General features: G+C 44.8%; 1 protein-coding gene across 1 annotated transcript; it reads right to left on the bottom strand.

Annotated features, from left to right (window-relative positions):
* Positions 1-5,827: 5,827 nt before the first annotated feature.
* Positions 5,828-13,456, bottom strand: PPP1R26 (protein phosphatase 1 regulatory subunit 26; the record flags this gene model as incomplete). The annotated part of the gene is made up of 2 exons (XM_082492684.1): positions 13,420-13,456; positions 5,828-9,929 (listed from the first exon to the last, which is right to left on the bottom strand). The coding sequence occupies exon 2, from the start codon at positions 9,866-9,868 to the stop codon at positions 5,828-5,830; it is 4,041 nt and encodes a 1,346-aa protein (XP_082348810.1). The 5' UTR covers positions 9,869-9,929; positions 13,420-13,456.
* Between the last annotated feature and the right edge of the window lie 1,520 nt (positions 13,457-14,976).

Raw genomic sequence — 14,976 nt, 5'->3', positions numbered from 1 at the left:
TTCGTCTTTCTTACCTCTCAAAACTACAATGTTTTAAGAAATTATTCAAATAAAGACAACTAATCAAAAAGAAAATGTTTTCTTAAGTTTTATTGCAACAACTGTAGTTACACAGCCAGTGAAACTGCATCATTTAGACAGTAACTGCACTAAAAGGAAAACCTTGGCACATTTTGCTTAAAAACTAGTCTTGAAGAGAAACTAGTCTGCCTGTTCATGGATGAGAAACGGTCCTACCTATAACATACTGATAGTAGATATTAAAAATGAGCATACTACTGTTCTAGCTGTTTGCTAAAAAAATAAAAATAAAAAAATGAGTGTAATAGTATGTCCAAGTACCACTGCAAATGATAATCTTCACATTAGAAATATTCCCTATTTGTGTCATTTTTATGTAGTCTTATAAACTGCAGAGGAAGCATGACGATGATATATTCAAGCATACTTGCAAGGTAGAGGTATTCTGTTTAGTTAATAACATCACTAAGCAAAAATCTGAAGTCCAGAAGTGAGCAGGCCTGTACTTGCGCTTTTTTCAAAGATTCAAACTCCAGCGTAGCTACATGTTCCTGGACACACTAGCAAGATTTTAATTACGCCTACCAAACAATGCCAGTTTTCGCTGCAATGCATTTAGTTACCTCAAACAGAAGAAGAGCCAGCTAAATTCGCATTTGCTGAAAACACACCAATACATTGGAACAAGTAAATATACTAAGCAGAAACAGGCCTGAAAATGTAACTTTTTAAATATTTAATGCATGAAAACAAATAAGCAACCCTCTATCATTTACTGCTATTCTTCTATTAGACTCTAGACAGTACCTTGAGCTTCTCATAACTTCCCTTTCTTCTCCTGAAAGGAAAAATAACACAAAGCGCTGAATTAATACAAACAGTTGTGACAATTTTACATATATTTTTATCCACAGATTTTTCTGCAGGTGGAATAATTTAGGGATAAGACTGCCCCTTAGAAATATACATGTAGTGGGTTTTGTCACATATTTTCCACCTGTTTTCATACTTCATCTAAAAACACCCACCTCTTTTCTTCCTTGCCTTATTTTTTTCCCTTTTTCATTTTACTCTTAAACTGAAACCAGTGCCTTTGAACAGTTTTGCATTCAGAGTACCTCATATCACCCTCATATCGACTGTATTACGAGATACGCTGGAGCAAGGTTATCCAATTCACTTCCACTGAGGTTCAGAGAAGGGAGCAAGATGCAAGCTTCACTTGCAGCCAGCCTCAAGAAACGTGCCTCTACACGTTCATTTGCTCAACATGACACTTCCCATACTTTGACCAAAGACATATTTTCCTTGTGTTTATTTTCCTACATTTCCCTATTTTAGCGGGCTTAAGAAATAGCAACCTCTTTGTTCAGGTTAGAGACCCAATACACTTTTTAAAAGAAATACTTGTACAAATTCAAAATATCATCTTAAAGATATGTCTTACTGCAGAGAATTTACCTGAAACAGTGTCTGTCTACTCTGTAGTTTGAAAGCAAGGTTTTCACGTCTGCAGATAAAATGATGTAAGGCTGTATGATCAAACCAAGACAAACTGCAGTTCTTAAAGGTTTGAAAAATTAAAAAGCACATATATTAATAAAAGAAATGGCAGCAGAGATGGTGTGTTCCTTCCTTGTATAAAAAGCAGCTACACGTCAAAACACGTGTTCCTAAAATAGCAGCAAAGAATTGCTTATAAAAAATTAAGGTAGTCCTTGTGGTCCCCTGAGGATCCTTGCAGACTGCCCTTCCTGAAGCACAGAAAAATAGTCCTGGTGATAAAAATAAAACAATATACCTATTTTCGAAGTCCTGAGCAAGTACAGATTTGTCTGAGAACTCTGGTATTGCAGTCAGGATGCTGTAACTCACCAGTAGCCATAACAAAATATACAGAGTAGTTTAATAACTTACCATCCAAATTAGCAAGTTTTGTGCTCTGACTGAAAAAAGAAATATCTTTGTGCATTTTTAAAAAATATAAACCAGCATTCATTAAAAAAATATAACTTTTTTACATGTTTGAGTGGATGTGAGTTCATGGTTCCATGCATGTATGTACTGCAGTGGATAAAGGATCAAATTAATGCCTCTGGGGGGTTGAAATAATGGAAAAAGGAGCTTGTTCTGGGCACCCCCTAGAGCTATTGCTGGAGTGCTGAAAAGGGCCAGGACGGGCATAGAGTCTGTGCCTACTCCGTGGTTGGCTGCCTGTTATGATCAGTATCCATGGGAAGAAAAAAATGCGTGTGGTACTGCATCTATCAAGATTCAACCTCAAGAGATTGGTACTGCAGTCCCAAATGCGTGGGACTCTTGCTCATTAATTTATTCTCACTCAACATCTTTCTACTGCTCAGCTGTTCAACCTTTAATCTGTAGTGTATAAGAGTAATTTCTTATTGCTCCAAGACTCCAGGCTTCTCTTTTTTGAATGATTGATGAGAACTGTACCCAGAATGACAATACTGCCAGCCGAGCCATGGCAGTCTTCTTATGGTTGCGGCACAAATTCCAAAGATGTTTGTTGAGCCACATCCCCTGTGGGTGCTTGCTCCTCTTTGGCAAGCCAGCAATTCTTATGAGACAAACTCTGGAAAAATCACTTGCTGAGACCAAATACAGCTGGGAGGACTTGGAGGCGGAAGGGAATACTCATAGCATATAGGTACAGAAACACCAAGGGTAAGAGGATGGTTTGACTATCAAACCAGTGGTCTTCCTTCCCTCCCTCCCACCCTGAAGACTAGCTCAGTCTCCTTGTCTTCTAGAAGAACCTCAGTGCTGGGTGTCACAATGTCCCTCATGAGCAAGAAAGCACGTTCATCCCATCTCCGCACCATCACAGGTTCTTAGACTCACTACCACCACTCCTCAATAGTGGGACAGAAAGGATCATGAGTTAATCCTGGAGGCTACGGAAGCTGTGCTACAGAGAATGCCAGTTTGAGATACACGGAGTTCTTTCCAACTGAATCACCAATCTCACCTGCCTCAAAACCAAGGAACCCCTTTTGCTAACCCTTCTGCTACTAAGGGAGAGGGGGGAGCACAAGGAAAGACTGCACTTCTTGACCACAAACACCAGGAAAGAAAATTGATGTTAGGGTTTGCTAAAATGAAAAGCCCCATTCTCACCCCTTAGAATACCCACAATATTTTTTTGGCTATATACTTTGTAGATTTTCCTTCTTCTTTTTTTTGTTATTAAGAACAACATTCCCTTAAACAGCCACATCTTTACAGACCTGGATTCTGTTTCACAGTCACAAGGAAATCAGACGCTATTGTCACATAGGAGATTAGTCGCAGACAGTGGGTGGCTAAAGACAATAGAAGGCAAGAAGCAACAGCAGCAGGTGAACTGAGATCCTGTTCCCAGGTTCGGCTAACACAAATGTGACTGTCTTCAAGGGAGACATCCTACACTCACAAATGTTACCGGCACTAGCTAATTACATCTTCTGACTACAGTCAGGAGGGGAGAAAAAGATAACACAAAGGTACTACTCACTAAAGACGATGACACAAACCATAGGAGGACTCTGGTTTCTCGGTCCATGGTCAGAAACCCATTTATTAAACATTATAAACTTATCAATGTACACCATTTCCTATATACAAATCAAGTTTATCAATTTAAAAAAGTGCTGTTTGAAATAAGGTTTTATTTAAAGCACAAGGTAATGGGAATTGCATCTTAACTGAAAGTGAATCCGTTCACAAGTATTATTGAGGACACAGACACATCGACGGGGGCACAAGACACCTTTTAAGTCTTAACGTTGATTTACTGAAAACTTTGAGGAGAAACATTCATCTTATTTTATACAAACAGTACATAGTGCTTCCATCATCTCTATTAAAATTAAGTATACAGTTTAATCCTTTTAAAGCAAGGTACTCTGAAAACTTCTATTTTAAAATACCAGCCTATTTACCTATTCCAAACAAAAGGCCCAAATCCTGCAACTGAATCAAGGCAGATAAAAATATATGCCTGTGTAGACGGACTGCAGGCACGTGAGCTAAGTAAAAAAAACCACTTTTCCAAGGTATCCTACCACAAAAATGAGATGATCTAGCATACAGATCTCTTAAATAAACCAACCAACCCAAGGACTATAAAAAGGTGGCCGGACAGTAAGAAATGTCAAGTGACCACTATAAACATGTTTAAAATGTAACTGCACAATAGTATAAACACACAAAGGATGTTGTTTATTTCTCTACATGCCACAGTTACTTGTTCTACTCTATGCTACGCGGTAGTTTGCCAATATTCTCCAAATGCGATCACACCAGGGGATACTATGCGATACTGGATCCATTCTTGACTGCTTTTGCTCCATTTTGCAACATTAAGGCCAGCCTCCAGGAAGACTGCTGAAGTGATTTGAGAAGCAAAGTGATACCGAGTGGTAGTTTGGCTGAGAGAAGTTCGGCAGAAGACTCGATAAAGAGAATATCAGATCAATTCACAGGGACAAGATGTAAGAACAAACTATTCAAAGGACTTCACTACACACAAATGAAAAGGAAAGAACCAGCCAACAGCTTGAATTCACACTTTTTGGATTTTTCAGTGACACCAGTGTGGGGGCACTTTTTTTTGTGTGATATGAACGCACTACTTCAATCCCATTTAAAGTTAGTACAAATGAAAAGATAGTAGTGAAAAAACGCTTTATTCTGGCTGCTGGAAACGGAGGCAGAGAAAGCGCTACCAGTATGAAGGAACAGTGCTGAAAATATCCTTGGCGTTTACATTAGGAGATTCCTACAGCAAACCTAGCTTTGTTCTATTGCACAAAAGTTGTAAATGAAAATAAAAGTTCACAGAAATGTAACATTTTAGAAACCACTTTTGAAAAAGGAAAGTAAGGGCACTCAATTCCAGAAAGTTCATTCAGGAAACCACAAGCCATTTCTGGGCAACTGCAGGGCATCAACGTTAGACTTGAGAATAACAAGGAATTATTTCAGCCTTGCAGGCCCAACAGTACGTAAATCTAGTGAAATCCACAGAAATCATGTTGTCTGACCAGACACGCGCCTTCACTTTTCTTGAACTGCAATTGTGCTTGGAATCATCTGCTAGCGGAAAGCTTCCGGTATTCAAAAGGTACTTTCAACAGCTGCTGAGATCGCTTTACACAGGACGTGCAGATAGACCGATCCACTTTATTTACCTGAATTTGCATTTGTATCTTCAAGGATGGATCTCCACATCTACAGCTGACTTCGCAGGAGTTCTGCCTACTGAACTCGCCCAACGGTCCTTGGGGTGGGAGAACTGAGACCCCAGCAAAAAACCATGACATCGGATTGTCCTAAGGCAGCTCGAATGTGAACAGATGTCAGATAATCTGCTTCAAAAGTATAGCATCGCTATCAAATGCTGTGTTTTCCTAGGCTCTCTAAACAGATTGCCAAATATATTCTGTGCGCAAACCGGTTTCCTTTTGATATATGATTAGAGGCCTCATAATTTAAAGCGTGATTAGCCAATATCTTCTTATCTATAGTAACTACAGCATCCTGTAGTAATGCAAGCCCTAAAAATCATTATAAAAAAATATTTCCTCAGAGCACTTTAAATAATTTACAAAATTCTACAAAAACTATGTATGTTTATCCATGATATCCCTGTTAAATAGAAGCATTTTTCACATTAGTGTGTATATGATATACAGGTATCAGTATCTCCCACTGTCTCTCCTTTCATGTCTCAAGTTTTATCAAGGTAATTATAGTTATTTTCTAAAAAGATGGTTACTGCAAAAAAAAAAAAAAAGTGTACTTACATATTTGAAACCTTTCTTTTCAAGAGGGAATCTGAGCAGTCCCCTGCAGGTAGGTCAGTAAATTTTGCACACGTTTTGTCTAAAACTTCCTGCCTTTGGCCCACTTCACAAGCAGTTTCCCTATTCTGCAGGACAGGTGTTTTTCCTTCCAAACTGGAGCTGGATACCTGAAATTCTTCCTGCACGTCACTGTCCTGGCAGATAACTTTTTCCTTCTTAATGCATATCTGCACACTGTTATCCATACGTGCTCCTGCACTAGTTTTATCCACTGCTACTGCTGTCACATTTACTTCCTGCAGTGGGCAACCTAAACTTGGACCTGACATCCTGTCCTGCTGGTTATCCTCTCCCTTACTGCATGCATGCATACTCTGCTGAGATGTGTCTCTGCTAACTTTATCTGCTTTTGCCACTGCCGTACTCTGTTCAGGGCGTGGGGGATCTAAATTTGAATCGGTCCAGCTGCCTTTGTGGATATCTCCTTCCTCGATCCGCATCTGCGTGTTCTCAGCTTTGGATATTCCTCTGCAAACCTTATCTACTTTTACTGCTGTCACACTCCGTTCCTGCAAAGGGAGACTTGAGTGTGAATCCGACTGGTCTCCTGAAGCATCAGCCTTTCTGCCACCCTCTGCTTCCTCTTTGACGTACAAAGGAACAGCCTCCAGTCTTTCACAGGTTTCTGCTACGTGGGGACTTGACATTTCCACAGCAGGCTTCTGAGAAGAACTGGATTCTTTTATTGCTGCCATACACTCCCCACTAAATTCGCCTTTTGGCAAGGGGGCCTGATTAAGTTTGTCCGTATCCTGGGAAGCTACCTCTGTTCCTAATGCACCGCTCTGGGCGAGCAAACGTTCTGCTTTCTGCCTTTTGTTCAAAAGCATGGATTTCTTCCTGTCCCGAGCATATTTCAGACCTGCAATAAATTTACTTGAAATTTTTAGGTGAAAGGTATTCTTTCTTTTAGATCTAGTCTTTGCGTTAATTACTTTTTGTACTTTACAACCTTCATTTTTGCTGGTTTTAGATGGAAGCATTTTCTGCATGGGCTCTGTATTAGGGACATCTTTTTTACCTGTTGCATTTCCAGATAACTCATCATCAGCAACACCTTTAACCCCCACCACTCCTTGCTTAGCTTTTGGCTGACCAGTAGTATGAAGATTAACATTCTCTGCAGAGGAAGCAGATTTCCCACTGCCATGTAACATTGCACTCTTCCCTTCTGTTCTCTGAGAGTTCTTCAACTCATCAGTTTGCTGAGATACCTCAGTCTTTTTACTCTGACCCAGCATGAGGTCAATCTCATTTTCAGCTGGCTGTTGCTTTACTTTTCCTTTATTAGCAGTTTGTTTGGTCACTCTCAACAGGTCCAGAGTTGCATCATCTTTTTGTATCTCTGAATTGCTTGCAGAGTCTTTAGCCTTTTCTGCCAAAAACTTCCTAATTTCTTGTTCAATGCTGTCATCGCTGTCCACTGAACTGCTGTCATCGGCGTCTGACGCAGCTGTGAAAGTACATTTTCTATTTTTAGCTACCTGCAGGTTATTCTGGTTTGAAGTTGGTTTAGGTTTATATCCTTTTTTAAGCTGTAAGTTAAACTCCAAGTTCTTCATGGTTTCTGTTTTTTCGCTGCTAAGTTTGACATTTCTGTCGTCTGGGGGATTTCTGATTGCATTCTCTTTCACAGCTTTTCTAGGTTTTGAAAGGCAGCTTTTCAGTAGCTCGGGATTCTTACATTTCCACTCATTTTGTTGGAGGCTACTAAATTCATCTAGCAGCTGAGTTTCTGTCTCGCTAAACCTGACTTTTTTCTTGCACTGAGATTTCTGGTCCTTGGACTTCTTCTTTAATTTTCTTTTAGACCGTAAAAGGTCCTTGATAGCACTATCAAGGTCCTCATCGCTATCCAGAGAACTGCTCTCATCATCCGAACCATCCCTCTCTTGAGTTTGGATGGTATTTTTCATAAGAGTTCTTGCGCTGCTCTGAACCTGCATAAAAGGGTTTACAGAGTCCAAGGCCGTACATTGGCCAACAGATCCAGGTAACCCGGAAGACACCAGCTGCAGCTGCCTAGTCTCTTTGCTACTGAGCCTTTGAGCATCACAGACCTCTGCAGGGCTGCTCAGGGCACACCCCTCTTGGAGCACAGGAAATTTTGAATAGTTACCTGGCTGGAAAAGTCCTGTCTCCAGCTGTTCAGGTGTTTTTGATGCACCTTGTTTCACTATTCTGCCTTCCCTTTTAAGTCTCCTTTTACGACTCAGTGATAGCTTCAGTGTTTTGGGAAGAGAAGGCTCAAGGGTACCACTGAGGCTGTTTTGATCAGAAGGCAAAGGCATCTGGATTGAGTGTGACAGGCTGGGAGGCTTTGTTCCAAGGCTTCCTGACTGTGCTTTCAGAGCCAAAAAAGCCCTGATTTCTTGCTCTATACTATCATCGCTGTCCACAAGGCTGCTGTCACTTTCACAACGAGAGGAGAGAAGCTGGGGAGAAAAGAAGGAGTCTGCAGCGAGTGATTTGTTGTCACTTCCCATTTGGGATGGCATGATTGTTTTGGAAATATCAAGGATAGCTTCTGCACACATGAGTTCTGCAGATGTGTCTGCTCTGCAAGAAGCCTGCAATGTGAGCTCACAAGCAGCAATCTTGTTTTCTGGAGGTGCAAAATGTCTGGCTTTTTTCAGTGGTTTAAACAGCTTGTTGAATTCATTGCTGGTGCTTTCTAATTCTGTTGACTTTGAATTAATTTCTTTTCTCTTATTGCTTACAGGGCTTTTATGGATTTCTGGTGAGGCACTTTTTGTTGAGCTGATCGTCAGGCTTGCAGAAATGTCCGCCATACCCTTTGTATCAAATTGTTCCCTCTGCAAAGGGACACAGTCTGTTGCATGACCTGCCTCTTTCCTGATTTTCTCCAGCTGATAAAGCTGAATGGCTTCTTCAATGCCATCATCACTACTCGAGTCAGATGCATGCGTGCTCTCGTTGGCAAGTGCTCCCCTTGTCTCCCAGTAATTAACTCCACTTTCTTCATTTCGCTCCACTAACCAGGGCTGGCTGGCAGTGGCCATTTCTAGATAGGCTTGGTTCATTTGGCTGAAGTCACTAGGCTCTTCTTGGATTTTGGACTGCAAACACTTGGACTGTGTGCTGGTTTTCTGTATCTTGGGATGGTGCCTCAAGAGCAGCGCATTACAACCTTGCTTTATAGCACCACAGTTTTTGTTTGTTGTTTCTTTGTTGCATTTTAGGACAGCTCTCACATGGGATTCTTTTTTATCCTTCCTGATTACACATTTATTAATTTCTTGCTGCTTCTTCTCATTCAAGAACTGCACTATTTCAGCTTGTATGCTCTGTTCAAAAGAGTCATCGCTGCTGATGCTCTGAGGGGAAGCAGGCTGTAGCCTTTTACTAATTCCCAGGTGGTCAGACAGGTACTCTTCTGAGAGCATCTCAGCTTTAAATTTCACAGGGAGAAGGTTACCAGCCATTTTGTTCTGGGAGAATTCTCTCTTAAAACTTTTGTCTCTGCTTATATTTTCAGAACACTCTGCATTCCTTTGCAATGACTGGTCACTTTTGCTTTTTGCTTTCAAGTACTCTTGAATGGCTTCCTCTATACCTCGGTCAACAGAATCGTCGCTATCAGAATCAAGCAAGAGAGTTCCAAACCCCACATTCTCTTCCACTTCAGTGTCGTCTGAATCAGCAGGGCAACCACACTTGGTATATTGAGGATGCTTCTGTAGCAGTGTGGTGCTAGATGCGACTCTGTTACTAGTGCCCTTTTCTCCCTTTTGTTTCTTCTGCATAATACAATCATACTCATTGTTCATACCCAGGGGAGACTCTTGGCTCTGCAGGTTGTTTATGATCATCTGAACTTTTGCACTTACAGAGGTTCTAGTGACGTCCCCTTCAGATTCAGAGAAGCAAACGGGGTATCTACAATTCCTCACTGGTCCAAAGGACTCCCATTGCGTCTGAAGAGCTACCAAAGGAGAAGCATTCATAAGGAACATTCTAGCAGACAACAGCGAAGTCCACAATGGAACAGTTTTTCAGACTGGTCTCTCTTCCATCCTACAATTAAAAAAGAGGAAAATATTGTTTATTATGCAACTACCCTCTAGAAGTTCCATGTAATAATACTGGTAACATAAATTGTAAATTATTAACACTCAGACTTATAGTGCCAGATAATCACACGAGTCACTCCTCAACATCACTTCAATGGGTAAATCAGTCACTACTGCCAAGACAGAGCACTCATCATTTGTGGTTTTCAGTATTTTCTGGCACAACCATAATCCAATTCAGGTAATCACTTCCAAAACTCTTCCTGCCCTTTTCATTGAAGGTTGCACTCTCTTTTGCGCACGTTCCTAAATCACTATGTATTGTCAAGACACACAAAGAATCACTCTGATGATACTTCAGTGCACAGGTGTGTGTGATCCCCTTCTGCGCTAAAGTTCTCTGAATATTTTTGCAATGAACTTCATGGCAAGAGAGAAAGAATGATTTTAAGGGAATCTTTCACAATGAAGTGGAATTGGTGGGAGTGGAGAACCCTGCAAAATATTCTGCTCCCTGTGTTTCCTTTGACATAATTGCCCTTTTTAAAGAACGCTTGCCATGCATAGCTCAGCTTTTCAGTTTTACAACGAAAACAATGCTGGCTATGTCCACATGGTGTATAATGGGCGGATGTGAAGCAAGCTTGCCCATCCTCTGAGATGGTGGAACACAAACCAACTCTTATTCAAAGAGCAGAGTAACTGCGTTACTGATGTTTGAATGCACACACTAGCCCGAGACAGCTTTTACTAGTTCTGGCTTGGCATTAAACACACACAACTAAGGGACTTGGGGCAGCTCAAAGAGAAGGAAAGGGAGCTTATTTCTTCCTGAAACATACTATACAGCAATAACCCTGAGACATCAATCACTCTGGTCTCATCACAGGACAAAAACTCTTGGTAAACACACATCTTTAAGAGTTTTTAAAAGCAAGATGAAGATTATGAACTATTCTTCGTATTATAGTAGAAAACCCAAACAGAATGAAGCCCTGTTTCATGTAATAGTCAAAAATGCCATCCAGAAAATGCCAGATAACATCCCAAAGAGTTCACAACTTCCACGTGGTCCCATGAGGGCTGAAGGTTTCCCCTGCAGCATCATTTGGTGGGATCAAAGCAGTGTCTGGCTGACACAAGTCATACAGCAACCCCATCAAAAAGCTACAGCAGTAGAGTGGTTCTTCAAGCCCATTTCACAGTCTCCCATACAAATCCACCGAGCCCTGATTGCAGTGTGGCACTGGACTCTACCGACCTAAAGACACAGTTCTTCCTCTGAATCCTCTCCGACCTTGCCCTTGTCAATTATTCTCTAGTTCTGCTTTCAAATTAATCAGTGGCAATAAATATTTTAAAGAATTAACGATTCTAAACTCTTCAAAAGAAGTATATTTATTTGCTACTGAGAATAAGATAGCAGACAACCAGGGAAGACAATTCTTTGTCACTTTTTAAAAGAGGATGGTGCTCCAACAAAGAGTGTAGTATACCATAACAAAAGCATAACAAATGCTTTTGTCAAAATTATTCTGGGACCTGTGCTCAGGGAGCAGTTTTATCGCCATCTTGTTAGTAGACTAGAATATTCTTGAAATCCTATTGACCAAAGCAGGGTCAGCCTGAGCATGCCTTACATGGTGTCCACAGAGCGTTTAGCTCTGAACACACCACTGATAATGCTTTGCTGCTTCTTTTGCTAGTTCTCTGCTGCGGAACGTCTTAGCAGAACATATTTTAACCCAAGGTCTGGACAGTCATTTCTGATTTTCTTTTCCTCAGTGGTAATTACTTTCAAAACATCATTCCTGCAAGATTAAAAGTTTTAAGTGTAGTGACCAACAACATCCCTCCTTGCTAGCTGGTACCCAGAGCAACCCAACACACGCTGTTTTAACTTCCACCTTTTAGTGAACTGAAGGATAGTTTAGACTGACTTCTCCTCTACACACACCAATAAAGCGCAGCACTCCCGACTGTTCGTGTATTTGGCTGTGAACTAACCGGGGAAACACCACGCAAGCAGCCTGACACAAGGCGGGTGAGAACCTCAACTTTCAGAAAGACTTGAATGAACACACAATTTCTAAAGTAGCCTCCAACACATTCAGTAGGGCAAACATAAATTAAAAACCCATTTTTCCTTGTAATAAGCAGCTAAGGATCAAAAAGACAGAAATTAGAATACCTAATTATCTTGAAAAAATGCAATTAACACACTTAAGCTCCCAGCTCCATTAAAAAAACCCCAAACTTACTTCCTGTTAACCTATTTCCACAGTTTCCAGGAAAGGGGCAGGTGCATTCGCTACAACATGCCATGATCGCTGTCACCCTGCAAGGACTACATGAGGGGGATGAACCTTTCTGCCCCAGCACCGCTTCAGGCCCGGGCACCCACCCAGGGGTGCGGGGACTGAGGGGGCACCCACAGAGGGTGTGAGGGGACACCCCGGGGCTGCATGAGGGGACAAGAACCAGGGGACACCCACAGAGGGCGTGAGGGGACACCCACCTGGGGGACAACCACAGAGTGTGAAGGGATGCAAGGGGACATCCACGGAGGGTGTGGATGTTTAGAGACTTTTAGATGTGGTGTTGGGGGATATGGTGTAGGGGAGAACTTTGTAGAGTAGGGTAGATGGTTGGACTCAATGATCCCAAGGGTCTCTTCCAACCTAGACAATTCTATGATTTCTATGACACGAGAGGACACCCACCCGGGGGACAACCATAGACGGTGTGAGGGGACATGAGGAGACACCTGCAGGGAAAATGTGAGAGGACATGACAGGACACTCGCTGGGGGGCAACCACAGGGGTTGCATGAGGGGACAACCCACCCAGGGGACACATCCACAGGATGTGAGGGGATACGAAGGGACACCCGCCTGGGAGACACCCACAGAGGGTGCGAGGGGACATGAGGGGACACGAGGGGACACCCACCCAAGGGACATGTACAGAGGGTGTGAGGGGATACAAAGGAACAGCCACCTGGGGGACACCCACAGAGGGTGTGAGGTGATGCAAGGGGACATCCACGGAGGGTGTGACGGAACACCCACCAGGGGGGCACCCACAGAGGGGCTGTGAGGGGACACAAGGGGACATCCACCTGGGGGACATCCAGAGAGGAGCTGTGAGGGGACACGAGGGGACACCCACCAGGGGGGCACCCACAGAGGGTGTATGAGGGGACACGAGGGGACACCCACCAGGGGTGCAGCCACTGAGGGTGTGTGAGGGGACACGCACCCCGGGGGGACGCCCGGAGGCGGCGTACCCGGGGCCACCGCCGCGGGGCGCCCCGCCCGCTGCCCACAGCCAGCCGGGCCCTGCCCGCGCCGCCATGGCTCCCCCTTCCCGCCTTCCGCCGCCCTCGCCCGGCCGCGCCGGGCCCGGACCTGGGCCTCGGCCTCCTCAGCCTCAGAGCTTCGGCCTTCGGCGGGGCCCCGCCGCGCCGCCCCGCCCGCCCCCCCGGCGCTCACCTGCCGCCACGGCCGCGGGGGGAAGCCGAGAGGGGCTGCTGGTGGTGGTGGTGGTGGTGGTGGTGGCGGCGGCCGGCCCGGGCTCGCCGCTCCGCCGGGCTCCGCTCCGCCGCTGCCCGCCGCGCTGGTGCAGGGGCGGGCGGCGCTTCCTTCCCTGCCCCCGGGGAGCGGGAGGCATGCGCCGCAGGGCTCCGCCGGGGAGGCGGGGGCGACCGGCCGGCCCTCGGCGGCCGCCGGCTCTGCCCGCGGGAGCGGCGGGGCGGGGAGGGGCCGGGCCGGGCCGGGCCGGGCGGCACCGCCGCCGGGGCACAAAGGCGGGCGCGGCCTCCCCGGGGCTCGCTGCGGACGGAGCGGAGGGACGGTGTGGAGGGGGTCTGGAGCCCGTTTAACGATTAGGCAGTGGAAGGGCCGGTGGGGAGGACGGCGGACATCCCGCCGGCCCTGTGGAGAGGGGGCTTTTTGCAGAGCCAGGGAAAGATTTGGGCCCCAAACCCGCGTCCTGCAAATGGTGACCAGCTGTGTCCAGGCAGAGGCTTTGAAAACACACGTACCGGGTGTTCACGCTGTTTAAATTTTGAGATGAGTCGAGTACAACGCAAAAGAGGATAATAATTGGTTGCACTCCCTTTGGGGTGCACTGGGGGCTGCCAAAGGTGGGGAAAACTCAAAACATCGGTAAAACAACTGTCCCAAACCCGAAGTTTAGGGATGCAAGACTAGAACTGGGGTTAAGGGAGCTGAGGCCTGTTTTTTCAGAAGCTGAAGCGGTTGGTGCTTTGCCTCCTGGAGTTACCAGGGTGTAGGAGATTTCACATGGAGGAACAGCCAAGTTTTGGTGCTCTGTTTTGTTTTGGCGAGCAGGTTTTCCCCAAGGATGTGCTGCCAGCTGCGTTCCGTCGTCCCCATCCCAGAGCCAGGTTGCGGCATCCTTCCTTTGGGGACACCCGTTTCAACCTGCTCATTCACTAACACGCACAGAGTGAGTCATAACTCTCGTATTGTAAATCTTCACGAGCATTTCCATTCTTAGTTTCTCCCAAACAAAAACCTGGTGCCTTAACCCAAAGTGCTGCATGTTTTCACTTTGCCAGTGCATTTTTTTCCCCCGTGGTGCCTGAACACCTGTGATGCTACGGAGGAAACCAGCGTCTTTCGGCTGGAAAATCACTGAATCACAGGGAAAATGCTCAGGCTGGGAAATGTCAAGAGAACAGCGGTGGGGAACAGCAGGCATGAAGGGTCCCAGGCTGAAAAATGGGGTGACAGCTCGTGGCAGTGCAGACCAGGCACTATACTCGTGTCCCACTGGGCTCCTCTGCCATAAGGAAAATTATTGGCAGTGCCTGAGAATGTGGTGAATGTCAGAATCAGGGCCATTATTCTTAATAAGTGCATTGCATACAATTAATCATCTTCTGTGTCACTTTTCCGGGGAGGACCATGAATATGATCTGAGGGCTGGAGCCCCTCTGCTGGGTGGACAGGCTGAGAGAGTTGGGGGTGTTGATCCTGGAGAAGAGAAGGCTCTGGGGAGACCTTATTGTGGCCTTCCAGTCC

Source organism: Vanellus vanellus (assembly GCF_965231255.1).
Source record: "Vanellus vanellus genome assembly, chromosome: 18".
Taxonomy (NCBI): Eukaryota; Metazoa; Chordata; class Aves; order Charadriiformes; family Charadriidae; genus Vanellus; species Vanellus vanellus.
Note: the sequence above shows the minus strand (reverse complement) of the source record. Positions and strands in the feature narration are given on the sequence as shown.